Source organism: Hemicordylus capensis, chromosome 1, assembly GCF_027244095.1.
Source record: "Hemicordylus capensis ecotype Gifberg chromosome 1, rHemCap1.1.pri, whole genome shotgun sequence".
In the NCBI taxonomy this organism is placed as follows: Eukaryota; Metazoa; Chordata; class Lepidosauria; order Squamata; family Cordylidae; genus Hemicordylus; species Hemicordylus capensis.
Window position 1 is genome coordinate 454,862,675 of NC_069657.1, and position 27,862 is coordinate 454,890,536.

The window sequence follows — 27,862 nt, forward strand, 5'->3', positions numbered from 1 at the left end:
AGACGGCTTTAAAAGGGGCTTAGACACACTCATGGAGAACAGGTTTATCAATGGCTACTAGTCTAGTGCCTGTGGGCCACCTCCAGCCCTCAGAGGCACGATGCCTCCCAATACCAGTGGCAGGGGAGGAACAGCAGGAGAGAGGGCATGCCCTCACCCCCTGCCTGTGGGCTTCCCAGTGCCACCTGGTGGGCCACTGTGTGAAATAGGACGCCGGACTAGATATGCTTCCTTGGGCTGATCCAGCAGGGCTGTTCTGGTGTTCTTATGTAACCCTTCGCAGCATCTCCAGGTGACGCTGGGAATGACTCCTGTCCTGTCTGAAACCTGGGAGTGCCACAGACAGCCAGAGCAGGCAGGCAGGCAATCAATCAATCAATCAGAGCAGGCAATACCAAGCTAGGTGGACTGATGCCCCGACTCCGTGGAAGGCAGCTGCACATGTTCCTCTTTGGGATGGGGAGCTTAAACAGGCTTTTCAAAAGGAGGAAAGTAATTTTAGTTCCATGTACCTCTGTCCCCAGATCCTTCATCCTGGCCAGAGCAAGTTCTCTCAAGTTACCATGCTCCACCCCAGAACTGACGAGAGGCATTGGGATATCTCTGCAAGCAAAGAGTCAAAACGGTAAAAACACGGAATATCCCTTATCACACAATTCACAGGACTTCAACAACAACAAAAAGCCAGAGCTGGAAACAAGAGGAACGCATCGCTGTCAGTTTTTCAATGACACTGACATCAAACCCACAAGGCCCCTCTATCTGGCTTGCCAAGGCACGGCCATTCCTTCCCCTTCCTTCAGGTGACAACCCGTGTCCTTACGGGCAGTGGCCATGGCAATGACAGGTTGCTTACCTGTAACTTGCGTTCTTCTAGTGGTCATCTGTGCTCTTACACGAATGGGCTTTGCACCTGCGCAGAGACCACATCGGAGCTTCCAAGCTAGAGAACTGCTTTTTTGGCGGTATATAGGTGGCTGCGCGGGCTTCCCTCTCCAGTCTTTTGAGTCCACAATCTGAAAGAGACTAGCAGAAAAGACATGAGAAGAGGGGAGGATGGGTGGGCGTGTAAGAGCACAGATGACCACTAGAAGAATCCAAGTTACAGGTAAGCAACCTGTCGTTCTTCGACGTGGTCTCTGTGCTTTACACGAATGGGCGCATAGCAAGCTGCACCCGTGCCATGCTCACGTGGAGGCGGGATCAGGCGAAGATGGATTGTAGCACCACCCTGCCAAACGCCATGTCTTTTCTGGCTTGGACATCTAGGGCGTAATGGTGTATAAAGGAGTGCTTCGATGCCCACGTAGCCGCCTGGCAGATGACATCTAGAGGAATAGATCTGTCAAAGGCAGTAGACGCCGCAACCCCCCTCGTCGAATGTGCTTTAAGAGAGCATGGAGGAGGTTTCTTGGTGATCTGGTATGCCAGGGAGATGGTGCGGACCACCCATCTGGATATAGTCTGAGCAGAGGCTTGTTTGCCCTTGTTAGGGCCACAGTGGAGCACAAAGAGAGAACTGGAGGTCCGAAAGGCGGAGGTGCGGTCGATGTAAAAGGCGAGCGTCCTTCGGACGTCCAGAGTGTGGAGGCGGCGTTCGGCTGCCGTTGTCGGCTGAGTGAAGAATGCAGGCAAGGAGATAGGTTGGGAACGATGGAACGAAGTGACTACCTGCGGAAGAAAGGCAATGTCTGGCCACAGGACGGCCTTTTCCTTGTGGAAGGTGAGAGAAGGGGGGTCAATTCTAAGAGCTCTGAGTTCACTGACCTGTCTGGCCGAGGTGATAGCTGTGAGGAAGGCCACCTTGCAGGAAAGGAGGTCGAGAGAGATTGTAGCCATGGGTTCGAAGGGAGCATTCATCAGTGAAGAGAGGACCAAGGTCAGGTCCCAGGCCGGAGCCATGACTGGAGGATCCGGATAAAGGTGAGTGAGACCTTTAAGGAAACGCTTGACAGTGGGGTGCTGGAACCACGAGGGTGTGGAAGTGGGAGAGTTAGCCACTATGGCCACCAGGTGGACCTGCAAGGATGGGATCTTAAGTCCGGCCTGTTTGAGGGATAGCAAGTAGGCACAAATATGTTCTACAGAAACAAAGTGCAGGGGAATTTCTCTGTCGTTTAGATAGGTTTCAAAACCGGGTCCACTTGTGGGAGTAAGAGGAGACTGTGGAGGGCTTGTGTGAGGCCTGGACTATTCGTAGCAGGTCCACCAGGAGGGCAGGACTATGTGCCAGGCTGTGAGGTGGAGACGCAGTAAGTCTGGATGGAGAAGGCGACCATTCTGCATGGAGAGGAGGTGAGGGATGTTTGGGAGGCGGTGGTACTGGTGGTTGGATAGACGAAGGAGTTGGGGAAACCAGGGCCACCAGGGCCACCACGGGGCAATGAGAATGCAATGCGGGAGGACCTGGGAGATCTTCTGAAGGACTCGAGGAAGTAGAGGGATTGGAGGGAAGATGTAGACGAAGTGGTTTGTCCAAGGTAGGGCAAATGCATCTCCCAGGGAATTGGGTCCGATCCCGGACCTGGAACAATACTGGTGGCATTGTGCATTCGCCTCTGACGCAGAGGTCTATTTCTGGGAGGAACTAACGGCAGAAGAGGGTGCGGAGCGTGGGGGGATGTAGTTGCCATTTGTGAGATGTCTGAGTCCTGCTTAGCTTGTCTGCCGTGACATTGTCTTGTCCTTGTATGTGGACCGCCAAGGGCATGATATCGTGGTGAATGCACCAAAGCCATAGGTCCATGGACAGGAACAGGAGGGGTGTGTGTGGAAGAGGTGCTGTCCTGTCTGTTCAGGTAAGCTTTGGTGGTAGTATTGTCCATCTGAAGGAGGACATGGGAGCCCCATATCAGGGGAAGGAAGGCCCTCAAGGCTTTGAATATCGCTAAGAGTTCGAGATAATTGATATGATGGGAGACTTCTGCCAGGGTCCAGATGCCGTGGATGTTGTGATTGTTGGCATGGGCACCCCAACCGTCCAGGGATGCATCCATGGTGAGTAGGAGGGCTGGACGGGGAGGATGGAAGGGGGAGCCGACAATGAAGTTGGCCATGTCCGTCCACCATAGAAGGGAGTGCAGAACCAGAGGCGTAAGCGTCAGTTTGATGGTGAGGGAGTCCTTGTGGGGAGAGAATACGGAGAGAAACCAGTGCTGGAGAGGTCTGGCTCGTAGCCTGGCATGAGGGAGGACATGGGTGGTGGAGGCCATATGTTCTAGCAGGCACTGTACCGTGTGAGCTGATTGGGTAGGGTGGCAGAGCAGGTGGGCCGACAAGTCTAGGATAGCCTATGTTCTGCGTTGGGGAAGGAAGATCTTGGATTGCATGGAGTTGAAGAGGATCCCCAGGAATTCTATGGTTTTGAAGGGGGTGAGCTTCGATTTGTCGTAGTTCACCTGCAGGCCCAGACTGGGGAGGAGGGTGATGACCATGTGAAGGTCTCTGAGGAGGGATTGTGGGTTGTGAGCCACCACGAGCCAATCGTCGTGGTACGGAAAAATTTGAATATTTTGTTGTTGTAGGGCTGCTACCACCGGGGCCATGCATTTGGTTAACACCCGGGGTGCAGATGCCAGTCCGAAAGGCAGTGCGCGAAATTGGTAGGTGTTGTGTGCTATCTGAAAACGGAGGAAATGACGATGCTGAGGTCTGATAGTGATGTGGTAATATGCATCCTTGAGATCGATAGAAACGAACCACTGGTTCTTTTGCAGAAGGGAGATGATTGTAGGAATTGTGGCCATACGGAACCTGCGGTAGGTGATGTAAGAGTTGAGTTCCCGGAGATCCAGGATGGGGTGAAGGGAGCCGTCCAGCTTGGGAACAGTGAAATATCGGGAATGGAATCCCGGGGTTTGTGCATTGTGAACCAGCTCTATTGCAGATTTTGAGAGTAGAGAGTAGACTTCTTGCAGGAGAGCCGGGGTGGGTGGAGTGGCCAACGGAGGGTTGTATGGAGGGGTTGATGCAAACTCTATAGCATAACCCATCCTTACTATGGTCAAGGCCCAGGAGTCCGTGGTGATATTCTCCCAAGTGGTAATGAAGGGGGAGAGCCTGGTTCCCCAGCGGGGCAGAGGGTGCAAATCATTGTCCCTTGGCTGGGGGTCGAGATCCTTTGGACTGGAGCTGCATTTTGGATCTGGTGAAGTTGGAGCACTTTCTGTAAGGTTGATATCTGTTGGAACGAAAGGACTTGTCCTGGGGTTGATAGTACTGTTGTTTAGAGGAGTATGATTGGCGTTGCCATTTTTGAGATTTATAGTGACGGGTTGAAGAATGTTGAAGGCCCATGGAACAGGCTGTATACGGAGTTTCTGTACTTTCTGAAGAGTATCATCCGTTTTCTCTCCAAATAGGGAGGAACCATCGAAGGGCAGATCCTCGATTCCGGACCTGGCATCGGGCGTGAGACCCGAAGATCTAAGCCAAGCATGGAGGTGGAGGGCAGCGGAAGTTGCCATTACTTTGGCGGCCCCCTCCATGGAGTGGTGAATTGCATGCAGCTCCTGTTTAGAGACCTGCGTGGCCTCTCGAAGGAAGACCTTGGCCGGGGCCTGTTGTTCATCCAGAAGGTGGTCTAAGAAAGGAGTAACATGGTCCCAAAGAAAAGACTGATACTTGGCATAGTATGCCTGGTAGTTTGTGATTCTGGTCAATAAAGAAGCAATTGAGTATAATCGTCTTCCAAACCCATCTAATTTCTTTCCCTCCTTGTCGGGTGGGGTGGAAGAGGTATAGCCCCTGAATTTGGAAAGGGAGGATTTGACTACGATTGAATCCGTAGAAGGATGCTGTTTTAAGAAGAAATCATCCTGTTCTGTGGAGGCATGAACCTTGTAAAAAGAGTCCAGCCGTTTAGAAGTCTGTGGGAGAGAGGACAGTTTGATCCAACAGGTCTGTGGGAGAGAGGACGGTTTGATCCAACAGGTTTGATCCAACAGGTTTTGATCCAACAGGATCTTTAAATTTTGTAGTTTTTGCCATAGGCCGAAGAAGAGAAATGCAGAGAAGTGGAGGCGAAGGATCTGCAGGACGCCGGGCCCGAAGGCTGCGATGAGGTGGAAAATGAAACTGAGAGTTATCTGGGGTGTGTGTGTGTGTGTGAAATAAAAACGCTAAAGAAGGGAAGTACTGAACTAAAATTGAGAAGAAAGAGGAAAGGAGAATGCAGTACTTGTGAAGCATCTAGCAAGGAAGAGCTCACGATATGTCTTGGATCGCGGATGAAGAAAGACTGGAGAGGGAAGCCCGCGCAGCTGCCTATATACCGAGGGGGCGGGGCTACCGCCAAAAAGCAGTTCTCTAGCTTGGAAGCTCCGATGTGGTCTCTGCGCAGGCGCAAAGACCATTCGTATAAAGCACAGAGACCACGTCGAAGAACCACATTTCTTTATACATGACTGGACTGCTTGAGCCAACAATGTGTGTCTGTCTGCAGTGGGTGTGTGCATGAGTTTCAACAAGAAACCAACATGGCGGCTGGCATAAGAGCCCCATTTATATCACAGAGCAGGAGCTCCCAACCTTGATGGACCAGACCTCCCATCAGCCTCTGGCCATTGTGGCTGGAAATGACAGGAGTTGTGGTCCAATAGCATCTGGAGACGCATGGGCTGGGGACCCCTATCATAGAGCAATGCTTCTGAAAATCCTTGAACACAGCCCCCATTTCGCAATGAGCCCTCTGTTCTGGGCCCTTGGAGACAGGGTGGGACTCCAAGAATTGCACACAGAGCTTCACAGGTGCTCAGAAGCCTCCAAGATCCTCTCTTCTGCCAGCAGCCTCACACCTCCGTCCAAAAGCTGCTCTGGAAAACAGGGCAAGTGGCTGCCTCCCATTGGGTCCCTGCTGGGCTGCCAGGAGTTGATGCAGGGCACTGGGGCCAGGAGGCAGCCACATAGCAGCGGAGGCAGCAGCAAGGGAAGGCCTGGCCGTGTGGCTCCTTCCTGTTGCTACTCAACTGGAGAGTCCGACATGCCCTCGGCTGAGGCCATGCTTGCCCACCACTACCAAACCACCCCTGCAATAGGCAGTGACTGGACAGCCCTGGCTGTGCTCTGGGAGGGACAGGCAGATGCAGGCGCTTTGAGTGGGGCTGCAGCCTAGCATCCTCTCCATATGTGCAGGGAGGTTCATTCGGGGGGGGGGGCCTGGGGGCATACATGCAACTCCTTCCATGCAGCAGCAGCAGTATGAAATGGGGCAGTCCAAGCAATGCCGACCCCCCTGTATAAACCAGGGGCCCCCGGCCAAGGGGCAGGAGGCTGAGAGAGCCTGGTAGCTTTCCGGGGAGGCAGATGGTCTGATCACCATATTGGATTTCAAACAAGTGGGCCCAATCGGTATTCGATTCCCACACCTCCTGCTCCTTCTTGTATCGGGCCCATTGCCTGCCCCCCTCTCAATACAATAATAATTAGCAAGCTAGTTAATTCATTCAGCCGGCTTCTTAGAGTAAATACATTATTATCCAGCCGACAGACATTAACAGCCTCCAAACGACAGCAATTAGAGTCAATAAGCACTTCTCCTTTCGGTCTAAAGGACACACCGGAGGAGGAGACAATTTCCACCCAGCCACATTCGAACAGAAGCAGCCGTCAGGAGAGTGCTGCTTCTTGGCAATTACTGGAGCACTCCGGAGGGTCAGGCTGTTGCCTGATTCACAACAGGGACACCGATAAGCCCATTCTGGCACCCTCACACGCGGCCTACATAGCAAGAGCCAGCCTGGGGAGCTTGCCGTCTCTGGCACTGTGCAGTGGCGCCTTGGAGCGCCTGGAGGCACTCAGGAGTAGCCATCTGCTGCAAAACGTCTCTGAGCCCCTCGCCTGCGTAGGGAGGGCATGTGACTCATGACTCATCAGCATATTCATATACGCAAATCCGGACATCTTGCAACAGCGACCGAGATGGAGGCAGGCCTGCTCTCCCCACATCACTCTCCGGAAGGGAAGTGTTTATCGGATCCCCCCAAGGGTGCCAACAGATTAGGACGTCACAAGGCAAGATGGAGAAATGGCTATGCATTCGACTTCCAGGAAGAAATGAGTTCAATTACGCTTTTAACAAAACTAGAGGAAGCGTGGCAGGGGGGTGGCAGCCGTGTGATGCATGGGGCTTGGAGGGAAATGGATGCCACGAAGAAACCTTTCAGAAAAACAGAGCAGGTTCCTGCAAAAGGAAGCTTTAAGGACAGACCCACCTTTGCATCCTAATTCAGAGCCTACACCGTGTGGTGCCGCGTTCGGGGTTGCTGTCCTTAAACTGGGGAGAGCTGGGTTCAAACCTCTACTCGGCTACAAAGCTCAGTCACAGGCAACTTTCATGTGTGTGTCTCTCCCCCCCACCCCGCACCCCCCATACAGATATGCTCCAAGTGGCTTAGAGCAAATGAAATGGCAAAGTGGTGCCCTTGGGCCTGTCATTTTATTAGGCTCTCTTAGCATAACCTACCACACAGCACTGTTATGAAAATACTGGGGGGTGGGCTTGAAATGTCAGGATGGATGCTTCATTGTCCTCTCAATACTACTAAGACCAGACTCCTCCTTCCCCCTCCCAAGCCCTCGCATCCTTGTTCTTTCCCCTGATCGATGGACAATGTTGCTGGCCATCCATCCTGGTGCACAGATCGTTGACTCCTCCCCCTCTCCTTTATCTCCTTTATTCAGTCTGTCACCAAATTATCCCACCTCTACCTTTACCACATTTCAAAAAGATGACCCTTCCTCTCTACATCCTTTGGGGGGAAAATCTAGCCCGCGCCTTGGGCATCTCTCACCCTGACTAATGCAGTCTCCTCTTCCTCCTCCTCGGTCTTCCACTGAGATTACCCACTTTTTGAACTGCATTGCTCACATCATGCCCCTCCTTCCACCCCCACACAGGCATCCTGCCTGCTCTTGGGTCCAGGGCAAGCTCCCTTCAAGGACTCCATGCCCCTGCTCCTCTTCACCTCTCAGGAGTCGACTCCTGTTACGCTGCAGCCTATGACCTTCACTCTGCCTGCCCCACCACTCCCAGCTGTCCCAAAGCCTCCCGCTCCCTTAAATGGCGACACCCCCTTTCTCCCTTGCTTCCCCTTGTGCTGGGAACTCTCTGCCAGGACACCTGCATGTGGTCTCCTCTCTTAATTCCCTTTGTCCTCCCAGACTCTACTGTAACTAAAAACGTTTGGAGGCTGAAGGCTGAATCCAGGTAAGACAGAGGTAATTGTGCGGGGTCTCAGGAGAGGATTTTGATCTGCCTGTTCTGGATGGGGTCACACTTCCCCAGGAGGAACAGGTACGCAGTCTGGGGTGCTTCTGGACACAAAACTCTCCCTGGTGTCCCAGGTTGAGGCAGTGGCCAGAGGTGCCTTTTATCCACTTTGGCTGATACGCCAGCTGCGTCCGTTTCTCGAGATAAATGACCTCAGAGGAGTAGTCACCTCCTAGTCACCTTTGCTAGTCACCTCCAGACTTGATTACTGCCATGCGGTCTATGTAGGGCTGCCTTTATACGTAGTCTGGAAACTGCAGTTGGTCCAGAATGCGGCAGCCAGGTTGGTCTCTGGGTCATCTCAGAGAGACCATATCACTCCTACCTTAAAAGATCTACACTGGTTACCGATAAATTCCGGGCAAAATACAAGGTTTTGGTTATAACCTATAAAGCCCTAAACAGCTTGGGCACTAGGGATTTAAGAGAGCATCTTCTTCGCTATGAACCACACCGCACATTGAGATCATCTGGAGAGGTTCGTCTGCAGTTGCCACCGGCTCATTTGGTGGCTACTCAGGGACGGGCCTTCTCTGTTGCTGCCCCGAGGCTTTGGAACACACTCCCTACAGAAATAGGAGCCTCCTCATTACTTACAACTTTTGAAAAAGGAGTCAAGATGCATTTGTTCACCCAGGCTTTTAATTAGATATTGTTTTAATTGTGTTTTAAATAATTTTAATATTTTAAATTTTAGAATTGTTGCAATGTTTTAATCTTTTTATCTGTTGTTTTTATCGTTTTGTTATAAACTGGCCAGAGACTTGCATTTTGGGCAGTATACAAATGTGTTAAGTAAACAAACAAACAAACAAACAAACTGTATAGCTGAAATAATCGCACATTCTTTATCTGTGCTCCCCTGCCTTCAATTTCCTCCTTTTCCTCTCTTGTCTTCCTCTCTTGTCCTCCTTTTCCTCTCTTGTTGATACCTAGACTTTGTAAAGCACCATGGACATGGATGTTTGGTTGTTAATATAGCACATATTAACAACTACCACGTATGCTGCTTTGAAGTTCTTGAAGGAAAAGTAAGATTTTACCAGAGATAGATTGCATGTGGAAACAGAGATGGTCCTGAAGATCCACTGCTGTAGAGACCAGAAAAAGGTAGCTGTTCTCATTTCCTCTGTAGTGCTACATTCTTGGTTTTGTGACAGGACCACACCTGAACAGACTTCTTTGGTACTGCCATAAACACTGTTTACTTGACTTCAGCCATCTGATGGGCTAAGATGAATTCCATGGCAACTGCATTGTTCTTTGTTATTATCTCCCACCCTTGGGCAGGCCAGCTGTTATGAGAATTGTTTGTGCCTTGACAATTACAAATGTGATATTTTTGTTGTTGTTGGATCAACCGGTTGATGATAAACGAGGAGTTTAATATTGTGGAATGTTATCGGCTGACCACTGAAGTCTCGGCTAAAGCAAGACGTGCTCTATCTTTGGTCAATAAGAATTACACCAGATGGAAGAGTCTGTTGGGAGAAGTTTGTGAGGGGTCTCTTTCCTACCCTCTTTGGTTTTGGTTGAGTGAAGGAGGCTGCACTCAGAGAGCACTACCTTCTTGGCAACATCTGTAGCATTGGGAAGGGCTGACCAGCTCCATATAACCTGGAGCTAACCAGTTTAAGAGGAGACTTTAATTTAAAAAAATCTCTAATGGCAGGGGTTCACCAATTTGGGTCCCCAGATGCTGTTGGACTTCAACTCCCATGACCCCCAGCCACAACAGCCTTCTGTGGCTAGGGATTATGGGAGTTGGTCCACATCTGGAGTCCCACGTTTGAGAACCCCTGCCTTAAGGGTTCCAATAAAGAGGGACAGTGCATCAGAGAGGGGCCTGGAGTGGTTTAATAAATGATCCTAATACAGACTCTTGGAGGAACATGGGAGGGTGGAGTCAAATTGAGACTCCTTTTGGGGGACATGCATGTGATGAACCACAATTATTCAATGGGGAGAAAGTCTACGCCAGCTGTAGAAACCTGCCAAAGTGGGCTCCAGCACCAATGATCTGTGGCATGCCTTTTCTAAGAACCATTTTTCAAGGGCTACATCCTCACGGACACAAAAACTCCCTGAATAACCTGGTATTCATGCTTTATTCACAGTGTTGCTCTTGCAAATGCAATCATTCCGTGTATTAGAGGTTGGGGGGAGCTTTTCTTTTGTTGCATTACAAAAAGTGTTTGATATATCAAATATTAGCTACAACCTGAGAGTAGCTGTGAAGAGATTGCAGGGGATGGGAATCCTTGCAAACGATTGCATTAAAAATCCAGTGAGTGTGCAATTACTACCAATTAACTGTGTCCTGCTCAGATGTTTCCTCTTAAGGTTGAGCTTCTGTTATGAGGATATTGCGTCTCCCAACCACTGGGTACCCGCCACCAGTACTCATCAGCATATTTCTGTATGCCAATATGCTTTGGGTGCACTGCCTGAAACTGAAAGGCCACATTTCATCTTCAACTCCCCGCTTCCGGCCATGTGCCAGAGAATGAGCACCCGACACCCCACTCTTCTGCTATTCCAGCACAGAGCTGCTCACCGGGACTTGGAACTATCCATCCTTCCTAGAATCATCAGAGTTGGAGGTATTCTTATAGGCCATCCAGTACAACCTCCTGCTTGATGCAGGAAATCAAGGGCTAGAACATCCCCAACAGAGGGCTGTCCAGCCTCTGTCACAAGGACCTAAGAGCAGCCCTGCTGGATCAGGCCCCAAAAGGCCCATCCAGTCCAGCATCCTGTTTCCCACAGTGGCCCACCAGATGCCTCTGGGAAGCCCACAGGCAAGAGAGATGTGCATGCCCTCATTCTTGCTGTTCCTCCCCTGTAACTGGTATTCAGAGGCATCCCGCCTCTGAGGCTGGAGGTGGCCTATAGCCCTCCGACTAGTAGGCATTGATAGACTTCCCCTCTGTAATTTATCTAAACCCCTCTAAAAGCCATCCAGGTGGTTGGCTGTCACCACATTCCGTGATGTGGAGAGAACTAGGTAACTGGCTCTATGGTTGAACTGAACTTACCATTGAGAAGTTTCTCCTAATTTCCAACTGAAGCCTATTCTCCTGTAACTTAAGCCCAATAGCAACATGGAAGAGACCTCTTCAGTACAAACACGACAATATACTGTATATGACAAATATTTATATACCGCTTTTCAGTAGAAGTTCCCAAAGCGGTTTACATAGATATAAACAATCAAACTAAGAAACAAATAAATGGATTTATCACTTGGGAGGGGAACATTCTCCACAATGAGAATGGGGTTGTTTTTTTTAATAGATAAGTAAAAACCTGTACCACAGCCCTTCTGGTATTTGACCAGTGCTCTTGGGTCCTGCCCCCCCCTGCCCCCCCTCCCCCAGTCTTCTCTTCTGCGGATGAACTGCAGTAGATCTTTGCTTATCACTTCTCAGCTTGGCTCCCCACTTGAGGGTATTTGCCTGAGATTGCAAAGAGAATGCAATCCATAGTGACTCACCGAGTGGTTGGTGACAGATTCTAAGAGCAGCATGTATTTGGGCTATCAAGTGCTAACTTCAATTACCGTGTGATTAGCCTGGTGCATGATCTCTCCCTGGATCACATGAAATGGCCCAATTTCTTCCCAAAAATTAGAAGTGGAGGACAACGGGAGGGTAAAGAGAGCAGAGCAAGTTACTTCCCAGGATGCAAGGGCTGTTAAAGAACAGAAGCACAAACAAGGCAAGAGTTGACTCTGGCGGGGTCACTAAATCTGAAACAAAGAGGCATAAATACCCAAGGTTTGGGGGGAAAGTGGGAGGTACAGAATAAGCAACCATGCTGCTGCTCCAGCCACAATTGTGGCATTGTTAAAACCAATACAGACCCCCTATATGAGGCACATTACCTTTGCACCCGGTACACTCGGGTCCACGGGGGCACAAGAGCTAGAATTCTTGCCACCAAGTCCACGAGGGTGCTGGGAGGATAACTCTTGTACCTCCCAGACTTCCAAAGCTCGTACAAGCCAGTGCCACGGATCACAAGAGTCGGGTAGAGCTTCATGCCATCTGGACGAAAAGCGGGATTCTCAAAAAACTCCTGCAGAATCAGAATGCAGAACAGAGATTGGAATGAAAGACACTGGCTATGGCCCTATTGTCCAATGATGAGGCAGCTCACACGACCATGATTAGGGGAGGAGGAGTCTCCTCTTCCCCTTGTTCAGGAGCTGCACACTGTCCCACTTTCTGCTCACATGTGAGTTAAACACAAGTTCAGAGGCACCGGCAGTGATCGTGTGCTGAGCAGCTGCTGGGTCAGAGGACTTTCCCCCCTATCTCGTTAAAGACCTGGGTGCAGCTGCTAGGCAGGAGAAAAAGCCCTCCGACCCAGCGGCTGATCAGCACACAATCACTGCCGGGGCCTCTGAATTTGTCTTGAACCCACACACAGTCGGAAAATGGGAATGTGCTCAGCTCCTGAAGAAGGAGTGATCCATGCTAGGGATCATTAGGAACGGGACTGAAAATAAAACGGCTAATATTGTAATGCCCTTGGACAAAATTATGGTGCAGCCACACCTGGAGTACTGTGTACAATTCTGGTCACCACATCTAAAAAAGGACATTGTAGACAATGGAAAAGGTGCAGAAGAGGGCAACCAAGATGATCAGGGGCCTAGAACACCTTCCTTATGAGGCAAGACTACAACACCTGAGGCTTTTAGTCTAGAAAAAAAGACGACTACGGGGAGACATGATCGAGGTCTATAAAATCATGCATGGAGTGGAAAAAGTGGAGAGAGAAAAATTCTTCTCCCTCTCACATAACACTACAGCCGGGGTCATCCCATGAAATTGGTTGCCAGGAAATTTAGGACCAGCAAACAGCAGTGCTTTTTCACACAATGCATAATCCTCTTGTGGAATTCTCTGCCACAAGATGTGGTGACAGCCAACAACTCAGATGGCTTTAAGAGGGGTTTGGATAACTTCATGGAGGAGCTGGATAACTTCATTGGCTACTAGTTGGAAGACTATAGGCCACCTCCAACCTCAAAGAAAGGATGCCTCTGAGCCCCAGTTGCAGGGGAGTAACAGCAGGAGAGATGGCATGCCCTCAACTCTTGCCTGTAGCTTCCAGCGGCATCTGGTGGGCCACTGTGTATGAAACAGGATGCTGAACTAGATGAGCCTTCTTGGGCCTGATCCAGCAGGGCTGTTCTTATGAGACTTCTCCTACCTTAATTATGATGGTGTGAATTGCCTTAATATCTGCTTAAAGGGAGTAATAACTGAGGCTGGAAGTGGTGATCAGGACAGGAGCAGGGGGCACGTTGGACTGTCAATGGCTCCGGTCAGGGAATGGAAAGCACCCATCCATCCAATGAGCAAGGAAGAAATTTGTTATGAATGCTCAATTCACATGCAAGGCAGAGCCTTTCTCCACTGTTTTGATCTCATATGCCTGGTTGGTTTTCAATTCTCCTAGGTCATATGATGGTTTTCCTCTCTGGATGATGCTGACTAACCTTGATGCCTTGAGAATAACCAACTTGAAATCTGGGAACAACTGAATATTTTGAACATATGTTGGAGCTTAAATGTGTTGTCTCAATGCAAACATGACATCCCTGTCCAGCAGGCCCAGACACAATGCCTAATGTGCAGCCAGGCACGATCTGGTCCCCAAACTGGATAAAGCTTCTACATGTATAGATGTTAGGAACTTAGGAAGCTGCCTTAAACTGAGTCAGACCATTAGTCCATCTTGCTCAGTACTGTCTACACTAACCGGCAGTGGTTCTCCAAGATATCAGGCAGGAGTCTTTCCCAGCCCTACCTAGAGATGCTGCCAGGGATTGAAACAGGGACCCTCTGCATGCAAGCAGATGATCAAACCACTGAGTTACGGCCCCACACCTTACAGCTGAGAGTGCTCCTGTGTGGTCACCCATCCAAATTCAAACCAAGGTGACAATTCATGCCCGCTATGGCAAGACAAACTCCCCATCTCCGCTGGGCACAAGAAGGGAGTTCATGAGGAACTGCACCCTTCCTCGTCGACTGTTTTCCCATGAGTACATTGCCAGCACAGAACAGTCACCTCACCTCCTCTTCCCAACCAACTAACCCCCCACCCCCACCCCGCCATAGAAGGTGATAGCCGGAAGTGAGAGAGTGGCTCCTCCTGTCCACAACCAGCTCCCAGCAGCATCCTGCCATATAGCTCTGCTCTGGCACAACCCCTGCGGGAGCCCCTAAGAGCACTTGCCCTGGTTCGCCGAGGGCACAGCCCTTGAATCGCAGGGCACAACTTTTCGCCGCAAGCAGAATAGAGTTATCGGGAGACCCGCTGGTTGAAACGCGGCAGGTACAGCCGAGTTCTGAGGAGCTGGCGTTATTTGAATGGGCATCTGCTGCTCTATGGATTGCAGACCGCAAAATGTCAATAAAACCCCGCAGCACCAGCACCAGCACATTTTCAACATACGAGTCAGACAAGCTAGTCACGACACATATTTTATGGGGATGGAAATTGATTTTGCTAGCAGAAGTCTGGGGTTTTTTTGGGGGGGGGGGCGGTTAAGCAGCAGAAGAAACGTTCCTCCACTGTTATTACTGCTAATGGCATTGACAAGTTCCATTCATTCACGCCCTTGTAAACCTGCTGCTAGCATAAACGATCAGGATGCAACTGGTACAAAATTAGTCATTTGGGTGCCAGGAAACTGCTGGTTTTCCATCAATGTAGAAGGGGCAGTTACTCAACGGCGAAGCTGCTGCCCCTATTCCAGTCCCAATCAGGTGCCTTATAGACAGGTGATTATCTTGCTTTAGTAGGAAAAATATCCTCCAAATTGGCCAGGCCCATCAGAGTCCAGCTTAAGGGGAAAGACCCTGGGATAGTTAAGTCAGTGCAAGAAAAATAATCGGCAGGTCGACAACAAAATCGCCCCCACCCGCCCCCAAGTAAATGCGAATGTGTGATTTCACAAGAGTAAATTTGTTAACCCGTGGCAGCTAAAAGGACAGAAAGCCTCTTAAAGACGAAGAATGCCTGCCAGCCAATCACTATGAATCCGATCAGCAGACGGAGGACTAGGGGCATTAGCATGGCTGGCCCAGTTCAAGAAAGCAAGTGCTGGTTGCCCCCAAAGCCCCAGCCTTGCAGCTTCCCTTTCCCCACACTGCTGGCACCAGCATAGGGCTTGCCTTTGTTGGGCCATGAGCAGCCAAATGCATGGGGAGGGAAAGTAAAACTCCTGGGAGTATGGGAACCCAAACTGGACAGAGCGTCAGGACCAAATCCAACACAGGGTCACCGTGGAGGCAGAAGATGCTGGAAGCCAGGTGTGAGCCAAGATGCCTGTCCAACTGCCTGCCAGCACCCAGAAAGGACATTGTAGAACTGGAAAAGGTGCAGAAGAGGGCAACCAAGATGATCAGGGGCCTAGAGCATCTTTTTTATGAGGCAAGGCTACAGCATCTGGGGCTCTTTACCTTAGAAAAGAGGCAACTAAGGGGAGACATGATTGAAGCATGTAAAATTATGCATGGAGTGGAGAGGGTGGCCAGAGAGAAATTCTTCTCCCTCTCCCATAACACTAGAACCAGGGGCCATCCTATGAAATTGATTGCCAGGAAATCTAGGACCAACCAATGGAAGCACTTTTTCACACAACACATAATCCACTTGTGGAATTCTCTGCCACAAGATGTGGTGACAGCCAACAACCTGGATAGCTTTAAGAAGGGTTTGGATAACTTTGTGGAGGAGAGGTCTATCAATGGCTACTAGTCGGAGGGCTATAGGCCACCTCCAGCCTCCAAGGCAGGATGCCTCTAGATACCAGTTGCAGGGGAGCAACAGCAGGAGAGAGCGCATGCCCCTTTCAATTCCTGCCTGTGGGCTTCCAGCGGCATCTGGTGGGCCACTGTGTGAAACAGGATGCTGGACTAGATGGGCCTCCTTGGGCCTTATCCCGCAGGGCTGTTCTTATGTTCTAACTGCCAGGGCCAGGAAGACTCTGCAGGGAAGTGAAGAAGCTGATCTGGGGGAGAGGTGGTGGGCATCTTCATCCTCCAGCCAGCCCCCAAGGCTACCGGCCACTCCGCCTGCCTCCTCTGGGAGCGTGAACACAACACCAGCTGCCTGCCAGCACCCAGGAAAGACTGTTGCCCAACACACTTGCTAATCCCTGAGGATGTCACACTTATGCTGGCCAAAGACCGAAATACATCGATGCATTCGGACCTTTGTGTGGATTTTAAGTCCCTTTGGGAGCCAATCTTAGTAAAAAAGCAGAGTATAAGCAAACTAAATAGGCAGACAAATGAAGAGGTACAAAAAGACTGCGAGGAAGGCAGGTAGGCCAAGAACTGGAGGAGGAGGAGCAGATAGGCGGGCGGGCAGAGATATCTGGGACAAGGCACACAAGCAAGCGATATCTTACATTCTGGCCATTGCCCATGCAAGAGAGAGACCTGACGGATATAAATGAGAGCCAGTGTGGGGTAGTGGTTAGAGTGTTGGACTAGGACCAGGGAAACTGGGGTTCAGTTCCCCATCCAGCCATGAAACTCACTCTGGGCCAGTCACTGATCTCTCAGCCTAACCTACCTCGCAGGGTTGTCATGAGGATGAACAGAACCATATACCCCATGCTGGGCTCCTCTGAGGAAGAGCAGGATAGAAAAGTAGATGATGAATATGGCTGCTGGGGAATGGAGACCTGTTGGGCGGGGGGCGAGAATATTTCTCCTTTCCTCTCTGCACGGGGCATCTTCATGGGGCTCACTGTAAGGAGCAATGAGCCTGCAGAACTGAAGGCTTGAGAGGAAAGCTGAGATGAAGTCCTCCATTTTGGGCCCTATTAGAGTCATGCGGTATGTCCTAAAATGGCAGGCCCAGGTAACAGAAACCAAGGGTTGCAGTATCAGCCCTTCTGACTGGTGGCTTTAGAAGGGGAGGGAGTTGTTCTAGAGTACGAAAGGCAGAGTTTGGAAAGAGGTTTTGGTGATGGGGAGCCAGAGAGAGACTGAAAGAAGAAAGCCAGAAAAAGAAGAAAGCGGCTGGAGGTCTTGAAGGAGGAGAGCTGGTCTTGTGGTAGCAAGCATGACTTGTCCCCTTAGCTAAGCAGGATACGCCCTGGTTGCATCTGAATGGGAGACTGGATGTGTGAGCCAATTCCCCTTAGGGGATGGCGCCGCTCTGGGAAGAGCAGAAGGTTCCAAGATAGGGCTGAGAGAGACTCCTGCCTGCAACCTTGGAGAAGCCTCTGCCAGTCTGTGTAGACAACATTGAGCTAGATGGACCAAGGGTCTGACTCAGTATATGGCATCTGCCTATGTCAGAGGAACAGGTGAGACTGGCTGCATTAGAGACATAGTTTTAGGCAGCAGGATAGTTGAATGTGTTTATCCTATTTTGCTTTATTACCCTTTGGGGTGTTTTTAAACCACAAATATTCAGAAAACAATTCCTAAGACTATCAATTGGAACGCTTGGTTTTTCTTTCTAAGTAAAGACGCAACTTTGTTCAGATTTCTTGTGGTCTCCCAGTTTTGTTCCCCACCCCACACTTACTGGCTATCCTGCTTTACCTGAGTTGTTATTGGAGACCAAGAGATACTGTGGGTTGTTTGGTGGGAGAAGTCAAGGGGGAGAGGCTTCCTCTTGGTGGCAGTGGTAAAAACCCAACAGTGGGGGAAGCAAGAGGTTGGTTTGCTCGCCCTTCTCCACCAGGGTGGCTACTACCAGACCGTGACAGCTTCCATTTTGAATTCTGGCTGAGCTTAATAGAGCTGAAGTGGACAAAGGAGGTGGTGGGTTGAGGCACACTGCAGGAGCAACCCAGTTAAAAGGATGAGAATGAAGCAATGCTGAGAATGCATTTGATTGCTTGCGCATCATGCCTTGAATTGATGCACAATCTGAAAGCAGCCTTAATGTTCTGGAGTATGAACATTAAACCACCACTGAGAACACGACGGGAGACAAAATTGTTTGGAGCATCATCTTGGACATTCCCCCTTTCACCTTACTCTTGCTATACTTATGCAAAACACACAGTTGAATGCAGAGTTTGAGAAGAAAAGTAGACGCAGAAGCTGAATTTGGCATTGTTCCTCAAGAACGGAATTTGCAACTGAATCTTATTGGATACTACTGGATGCTAATCTCATTGCGGGGATGGGTGTAGGGAGGTACTTTTCAAGACTGCATATGATGTTCTGGAAAAACCCCTCTTTGGTGAGCAGTTTTTGGCTTTGCACTAATCAGCCGAGTATCTGCCCAGAAAAGTACTCCAGTGTGGCCATTTTGCAGGTTACCTGCAACAGGCAGAAGTTTAATTTTGTGCTGCTAATCCGGCAGGCTGAGAGAGCCAGTGATCTCAAACTCTGCTGAAACAGCCTTCCTTATCTGCTCCTGCATTGCTGGCAGGAATAATGAACAGTGACGCCTAAGAATAACTCTTCAAAGCCACAACCGCTTTCGCTGATTGTCTCCGAACCCGCAGGGCATAAAACAGTCACTCGGCTGTTTACACATACAAATGTAATAAATTTGTCACTTTCCCATGGGGGATTTAGCATTAAAGTCTGCTGTAGATCGGGATTGGTCTTTCTTTCTCTCTCTCTCTCTCCTATTGCTATGGCCTCCCAAACTCCACAGACTTACAAAGCAGCTCATTCTCCTTTGCAGCGATTAGGACGGCGTGATATAAAATAACTGGAAGATTAGTGCAAGAAATTGCTCAAAAGATAAGAAGCAACCTGTTAAAGAAAGCTGTAATCCTGTTCTCAAGGCTTACACGTAACAGAATATCTTCACAAAAATGCTTCCAAGTTTCGCACACAAGAGAAGATATGCCAGCAATCCATTCAGGATATACGGACGCTGGACGTTTTTTAGGAACAAGCAGCACATAGTTTAGGGGTTGGCTGCAAGGGTACAACACAGGCAGAACATAAGAGGGGGGGGAGGAGGAGGAGGGAGGGAGGGAGGGGAACACCGAGAAAATGTAGCCAGAATGTCTCTCCTAAACATGTGCCTCCCCGCCCCGCCCATTCCGAGCACAACTCCAAGAGCTGGCTTTAAAGCCCTGTCGAGTTTGGGACTCTGATCATCTCAAGGACGGCCTGCTTCCACATGAACCTGCCCAATAGTCATCGGACGGTCTTCTCTGGGTGCTCCCATTGCTAACGTTTAACCATGAGGTTGCTGCTATTTGCCGGTAGGATTTAAACCTGTTCTGCAGTTTTACTGTCCGTTGTATTTTATAACAAGATGTTCTGGTAAGAACTAATCTGCCTACTTTCCTTTCACTATAATCTTAATTAGCTCCCCTGCTAGCTGGGCAAAGAGGCATCTTTTAAACGTGGCGATTCTCTTTATTTAGCGGGAGGGGGAGAGTAACTGGCCCTATCCACCCCCAGCACAGCATCCCTCCAGTGACTGTTGCTGGGGTCTATCTTATGCTTCTTTTTAAGATTGTGAGCCCTTTGGGGACAGGGATCCATCTTATTTGTTTGTTATTTCTCCATGTAAACCGTTTTGGAAACTTTTGTTGAAAAGCAGTATATAAATATTTGTTGTTCTTGTAGTGGTTAGAGTGCTGGACTAGGACTGGGGAGACCCGAGTTCAAATCCCCATTCAGCCATGATCCTTGCTGGGTGATTCTGGGCCAGTCACTTCTCTCTCAGCCTAACCTACTTCACAGGGTTGTTGTGAGGAGAAACCTAAGTAGGTAGTACAATGCTCTGGGCTCCTTGGAGGAAGAACGGGATATAAATGTAATAATAATAATAAATTGATCATTACCATTTTAACAAGTTAGCCCACTTCCACCTCAAACATTCACGCATCCGCCCTCTTGAATTGGGGTGGATGACATCATCACAAACTAAGCTGTTGAAGTGTTCCTGGTGTGTCCCTCCAACTCTGAACCAAATTTGGTTCAAATCCGCCCAGGCACTGTGAAGCTAATAGCGGGACACACACACGGACACACACACAGCTGGGTGACCTCAGAAGCTTACTTTCCTTAAGGAAGGTAGGCTAAAAATGATTTGTAGTGTTCATTTTGAATGCATAAACATTCTGGACTCTTTTTCTTAATTGGAAGGTGGGACAAAAATGTTTCCAAGGCAGAAAGAAAAACCCTACAGGGCCTGGGCCCTGCCCACTTGAGAATTTCCCCATACCAGTCTGTCCACTGAGCTCAGGAGAGCTCTGCATGCCCTCTTCAAGGAAGCGATTCCTCAGGCAGGGCAAGAGCGGAGCTTCCTCTGTTACAGGTCTGGGGTTGTGGAATACCCTGACCAAAGATGGCCAAATCTGCAGGAATGTGGGACCCAGGAAAGAAGGGCACGGCTGCATATGACCCAAAGGCCATCTAAGTCCTGCATCCTACTTTGCTTTGGATCCGAGGCCTCTGTGAAAGCCACAGGAAGATATGAAGACAACCGGTATTTAGTGGCAGATTGCAGGGTTTGACAAGGCATCTGGAAATTTGTGGTGCCTGAGCTATTTGATGGATGTGAGCAGGAGATGGCAAGCAATGCCAGTTGCTTGGTCCTCGTCCTCCTCCTCGTCCTCGTCGTGTTTGTCCATTGCCTGGTTCAGGTCAACAATGAATGGATGCAAGAAAGAGGAGGAAGGAGCAAGCAAGTCAGCCCCTCATGGAGCAGAGGACATTGCTGATGAGTCTTCCTCTTTCCCTTCCCCATGGATTGGAGGGCATTACTGACTCGCTGGATGCCACACTAGTATACACACAAAGGTAATGCAGACCCAATGGACACATAAAACCACAGAGGAGAGAGGGAGAGCTCAGCCAATAGCAGCTTGTGCCTGCCCCATCTCTCTGTGACATCAGAGCAGCTTAGCCAATCGCTGCCAGAGATGTCGCCAAATCCCATATTGTTTAAGAAATATTCTGCGCTGTCACTACTACAACGGACAATTTTTCTAATCTTCAGGAAAGAAATTGTGGAGATCATATACGAAGCAGCACCAAGGACAGCAACAAACAAAACAATCTTTCCACATCCAGTAACTTTTGCTGTATAGGATGAGCAAAAGATGAAACAGGTGATCTAAGATGCAAGCCCGGATGCACACACACCCCACTCATACAATTAATTTACAGAATTCACTGCCACAGGACATGGTGATGGCTAGTAGCTTAGATGGTTCAAAAGGGGATTGGAGAAATTCATGGAAGTTAGGGGAGGCCTCAGTGACTATGCGCCTGTAGCAGATTTAAGCCTTTGTCTCAGAACCAGCTCACGTGTGGAGACAGATAGCTGAGTCATGCCTGCCGAGCTGCCTAAGTGGGCTTCTGTTTTGAAACTTTTTTACTTTAGACCGCCGGTAGATTAAAATGCTGCCACCAGACACCCTTTTAGCAGAGAATGGACAGCCTGGGCTGGAGTGCCACAGCCTAGACTTCTCTCTTTATCTTGCTATTGGGCAAATATAAAAACCTTCCACCTGTATGCCTACACATGGTGAGACAACAAGGTAACTGGCTATAGCGGCCCTGCTGGAGTCGTTTGCACTAGGGGCCCACCCTAGCCTTCCAGAGAAAACCAAGCACTCTGTAGGACTTTTTAGAAAAGAAAAGAAACTGCTTTATTAAATTGCTACAAAAATAGTTTGGCTTATGTTCCAGCTTTTTGGTTACAGAGCATTTCAAAAATGCCCAGATCTTTTAAGGCAGTACTACTCAGGTAATTCAGTTTCTCAGTTACAAGTGGGGGAAACAACAGATATTGAGGTATGCACAGCAACACACACAAAGGAACAGAAATTCTAATGCAAGTTCTTACTAAAACACTTTCTTCTGCCCTAAACTTCCTTGGCTTCCCTTCCCTTAAAAACTCACCAAAATTCCTGGTAAGCTAAGTCCCCTGCAATCTTGTCTTTCAAGAATCTGCAGTCACCATCTTGGAGCAGACACCATGCTGCTCACTCAGCAATTTCCTTCCCTAGACTTAAATCCCGAATCCAAAGCCCGGGCTCCTTTCCCTTGGACTCAAACTCCTGATGAGAATCAAGCCTCCTGCAGATCTCTCACCCTGAGAGGATATCCTGTAGCCTCTGCCATGAGGGAGCCAACCTCATGCTCACCTGCACTCTCTGCTGACTTCCTTTCTTGTTCCCAGAATTGCCCCTGCAGCTTTCATGTCCCACCCACCTGGTGGACTGACTGGTTGAGCCCTGGAGGGCACCAGCCTGTCAGTCACGACAGGGGTCCCCTTCCTGTTAACCCTTTAGAGCAGGGGTGTCAAACTGTGGCCCTCCAGCTGTTGTTGGCCTACAGCTCCCATCATCCCCAGTCACCATGGCCAGTAGCCAGGGATGATGGGAGTTGTAGGCCAGCAACATCTGGAGGGCCTCAGTTTGACACCCTTTGCCTTCAAGCCTGGTTTGTGAATTTCCTGGAGGCGTAATACTGGACCTAACAGAGCTTTGGAATGATCTAGTGGGAATCTTCTTGTGTTGTTATGCTATGAGGGAGGTGAGCATCAGACAGGGACATCAGCCATAGAAGAGGAGCGTGGGCAAGAAAACTAACAGGCATCGAGTCTTCTCTTCAGCAGCACGTGGCAAGAATGCCTTGCAAAGAGGTAGAAGTGAGCAAGCGATTTCATGAGCACACCACGTTCTGGGCTTGGACCAACGCTGCTTGGGTGGGGGGAAGGCACAATTTAATTAACACAGTTGACTTTCCTATTGCAGCTAATTAAGAAGTTTGAAACAAGATGCAAGAGCAAAACAATCAATCCGTGGGCAGAATGGAGGTAATGACTGCAAAGGTTTCCACTCAGCTCTCTAAATTGCCCTTAGCACAGTCAAGCCATGATTCATAAGCAGTTCTTGAGAAAAAGTTTCACTATTTACGAGTTCCAAGAACAAGTAAGGGGCAAGAGAAAATTGTAGATTGCTTATGCAGAGGCTGATGGCTAAGATATTTATTTGTACCCTATCCTCCACTGTACAAGGAAGCATGCATGTCACGTGAGTGCACACATGCATATGTGTATGCATGTGTGTACACACACACGTTTGATGTCACAGTTCCGTGTGGGCCAGAAAGCACTGCGGGGGGGGGGGGGGGAGCAGGATTTTTAAAATGTGCCGTTATCCTGAGTCTTTGGAATGGAGAAGGATAAATATCTCAATAAGCCGAAATGTTCCCTCTTATTTTGACAGGAACATTCAGGGCTACAGCCCAGCCTGTGTACGCATCCACAATGCTCCACACACACTCACTGTGAACCTATAGCTATAATCCACATCAAAGTACAAGCCTCGAGGTCGAGGAAAACAGGTTCTAAAAATATGCCATGGCTCATTGCCAAGATGCTTATTTATCAAAAGAAAAAACGCACCCCAGCCATTAAGTTGTCTGTCGTTCATCTGACTGCAATTTGTTTGCAATTTACTGCTATTATTTCAGGCATTTAGGGAATTCTGAATAGAGCTCTAGAAATATATATTTTTTGAAGGTCTGATCATCAAACACCTTCTGCCCTGTCTTTGCTAATGGGGTAAAGGCACAGGGAGCTTTTGCATGAGCCGTGGCTGCCTGCCTGTCAACAGCAGCAGGCTTTTAAGTGATAGGATGCTTTAGTACCAGCTGAAAAAGTCCTGAGAGAGTAAGTAATCATGCAAGAATGGAGAAAGCACCTTTCCCTCCTCCTTTCGGTTCCAGCTGTTAAGCATTCTGCTTCTAGAGATCTGCACTATAAAGACCGGTAGCCTAAGAACTAGCTGGTGGCTTCTGCGTGAGAAATCCAGGTGGATCCCGCTTTCCCAGCCTGCCACCTTTCTATTGTCCTTCTCAGCAGAACACGGCTCCTCTTGAGACCAGGTCCTGAGGATTTTGGGGACCCTGCTCCTTCAGGGAAACCTCTGCAAACTGGGCAAAGAGGGAGTGCCTCTCGTTGACTCTCCTTAGAGTGGTGGCTCTCGGCAGGCTCAGCACAGCGGCTATGCTTCATGTCTCCCTTGTGCCTCTCTTTAGACAGCCCCTGTGGAAGAGGGAGAGCTGGTACATAGGAACATAGGAAGCTGCCATATACTGAGTCAGACTATTGGTCTATCTAGCTCAGTATGGCAGCGGCTTCTCCAAGGTTGCAGGCAGGAATCTCTCTCAGCCCTATCTTGGAGACGCTGCCAGGGAGGGAACTTGAAACCTTCTGCTCTTCCCAGAGCGGCTCCATGCCCTGAGGGGAATATCTTCCAGTGTTCACACTTCTAGTCTCCCATTCAAATGCAACCAGGGCGGACCCTGCTTAGCTAAGGGGACAAGTCATGCTTGCTACCAACAAGACCAGCCCTGGTCTTGGAGAGGAGAGCTCGTCTGGTCGTAGCAAGCATGACTTGTCCCCACAGCTAAGCAGGGTCTGCCCTGGTTGCATATGAATGGGAGACTTGATGTGTGAGCACGGTAAGATATTCCCCTTAGTAGGGGATGGAGCCACTCTGGGAAGAGCAGAAGGTTCCAAGTTCCCTCCCTGGCAGCATCTCCAAGACAGGGCTGAGAGAGACTCCTGCCTGCAACCTCGGAGAAGCCACTGCCAGTCTGTGTAGACAATACTGAGCTAGATGGACTAATGGTCTGATTTTGTAGAAAGCAGCTTCCTATGTTCCTATGAACCATCTTCTCAGCTGTTTTGCTTTGGGAACTTGTGATGAATAAATACCGCAAACAAATAAGAATGGCTCACACACCCAGCAACACTCGTGGAAGGAGAGTGTCGGTGTAAGCTACTTGCAGCATTGCTGCAGGTCCCTGTGCCTGCCCAAAAGGTGGGCGGAGGGACCCTCTGTTAGTTACCATGTGGGCTGCATCATGGCTGGCCATTGGAGGTTGGGGAGGGGGGGAGAGCCTGCAAACTGGGTGGGGCTGTGCTCATGGAAGTTGCCCTCTGCTCAGTTTCCAGGCTCTCTCCCTGCCCACGCTGGTGCCAAAGGGCCCCTCAACAATGCCTTTTTGACAGGCTCGGTGGGGGGGGGGCAGTGACTTTGAGAGCCGACGGCACGGACTTGCTTTCCCAGGTGTTGCCAGGTGCGTCAATTATAATAATTCAGCCACCCAGTTCCCTCGAGCTCATGTGTTCCCTGGCTCCCTCCCCACCCCCTGAGTTTCCCTTGATCTCCTTGGCCTGTCTCCACCTCAACTGCTCTTCCACCAAAAATGGCAGCCGCATGTCGAGTTCTCCCCTCTCTCCATAAGGCTAGGCAGGCATAATAACATCACAAGCCATGTACATCACAGGGTCACTTCTCCTACATGAGCCAGCCCACCGGTCGAGACCTTAAGAACATCAGAACAGCCCTGCTGGATCAGGCCCAAGGAAGCCCATCTAGACCAGCATCCTGTTTCACACAGTGGCCCACCAGATGCTGCTGGAAGCCACGAGCAGGAGTTGTGGGTATGCCCTCCCTCCTGCTGTTACTCCCCTGCAACTGGTACTCAGAGGCATCCTGCCTTGGAGACTGGAGGTGGCCCATAGCTCTCCGAACAGTAGCCCTTGATAGACCTCTCCTCCATGAAGTGATCCAAACCCCTCTTGTTCAAGAGGGATTATCCAAACCCCAAGTTATCCAAACCTCTGACCTTCTTCAGAGACCCTTTTAAAGGTGGGGAAGGGGGCTACTGGAGAGAAGGGACTTTTTCTATGTTGAAGCCCAAATTCTGCAACTCTGCCCCAGGTCTGTTCAACCGTATGTATTTATGATGTAAAACATGTATACCCCACCCCTCCAGGCCACGCAGTATAGCTCTTATCCTTTAGGGGCGGATCCAGTTCATTTGGCACCCTTTCAGTGGTCTTTGAGATTTTTTAAAGGGCCATTTACCTGATGTTTTAATGTGCTGCTTAATACGCTGCCCTGCTAACTGGGCAAAGAGGTACCTCTGCAAATGGCGGCTGGCTCTTCAACTCTCTGCTGTTGCCTCATGTTGAGTCCCTACTCATAGGAGCCCCCCTCTCCCAACTGCTGCGAAGCAGGAGGGAGATTCGGAAGACAGGCAGCAGCAGCAGCAACATACAATGCCTCTGCAGGACCTCCAGGCAAATCACATTGACAGGACGGTACAAGAGAAGCAAGCCAACTTTCCCCGCCCCCCACCCTCGGTGCCTCCAATCCAGCAGGGGAGTTGATAAAACGATCAGATTAATAGCTGGCATAAATCAAGTGCTCAGTAGGATTAATGAGGTTTTTAAGAGAGCCTGCACCTCAAGACTGCATCAGGCAATAAAAGGCACACTTGTATGCTGTCACAGCACAAAGAAAAACGAGGCGTCCTGGGGGGTAAACAGGAAGGGAGGGCAAGGAGGCACTCTGAATCACACGGGCTGCTGACGGAAGAGACTGGAGACATGTGCCAAAACTGGGGAAGAGTCGTCTGGGATTTCCCGTACTTCTGATTTCTGGGTTTCCAAGTAGAAATTGCCCTTCTGCTTATACTCACAATTCTCAATACGACAGTCAGGCCTGTTCTACACATTGCACAGCAACAATCCCCTGCTAACTGGGCAAAGAGGCACCTTTTTAATGTGGTGATTCTCTTTATTTAGCAGAGGGAGAGTAACTGGCCCTATCCATCCCCAGCACAGGACCTCCAGTGACTGTTGCTGGTGTCTATCTTGTGTTTCTGTTTAGATTGTGAGCCCTTTGGGGACAGGGAGCCATCTTATTTATCTATTATTTCTCTGTGTAAGCCACCCTGAGCCATTTTTGGAAGGGCAGTATAGAAACTGAATTATTATTAACAACAACAACAACAACCCTGGGTTGACCCTAAGTGCGCCCTCCACAGAGAGCCACAGTCAATAGCCCAGCTCTCCAGTGAACCCCTGGACCCACATGGCAGTATTTTCAAACTCAACTTTGCTCCATTTAGGAACATAGGAAACTGCCATATACTGAGTCAGACCATTGGTCTATCGAGCTCAGTATTGTCTTCACAGACTGGCAGCGGCTTCTCCAAGGTTGCAGGCAGGAATCTCTCTCAGCCCTATCTTGGAGATGCTGCCAGGGAGGGAACTTGAAACCTTCTGCTCTTCCCAGAGCAGCTTCATCCCCTGAGAGGAATATCTTGCAGTGCTCGCATTTTCTAGATGCTTCATTTCCTAGGAAGGAAACATGGAGCCAAGCTAAAACAGTTGGGATCAATCCTCCCCCACCTACTTAGTGGCTGTGTGTCTAGGTAGCCTATATAGATGGATTCCTCCTTCCTTCTCTTTATTCTGAAGAAACGCTCTCTTGAAACACTTACTTTGTCCACTCCAGTTGCTCCACTACAAGCTGATTTCCTGAAGAGCGGAACATTCAGAGGAGGAGAATGAATACAAAAGGGAATGAATACTGGAGAATTGTTGCAGGGTCCTCCTCCTCTTCTTGAGACAGAGCAGAGATGAAACTACAGCATCAGACACTCAAACATGCACTTTCTCTCCATACCTCTCTCCGTGACACAATCTTGTCCTCTGATGGTTCATACATGCATGTTTGTCATGTGTAGTATCAAGTGTCTTACATGTGTGAATATGTCACCACAGATAACTGTCTGCACAAAGAATGCT

At 49.5% G+C, this 27,862-nt stretch overlaps 1 protein-coding gene across 1 annotated transcript in view; it reads right to left on the bottom strand.

Moving 5' to 3' along the window:
• ELP3 (elongator acetyltransferase complex subunit 3) overlaps window positions 1-27,862 on the bottom strand; it is a 119,165-nt gene that overhangs the window by 29,112 nt on the left and 62,191 nt on the right. Inside the window, exons 10-11 of the mRNA XM_053249380.1 lie at window positions 12,156-12,349; window positions 513-603 (exon numbers count right to left, since the gene is read on the bottom strand). Coding sequence (XP_053105355.1) covers window positions 513-603; window positions 12,156-12,349 — 285 coding nt within the window. The remainder of the gene's footprint in view (window positions 1-512; window positions 604-12,155; window positions 12,350-27,862) is intronic.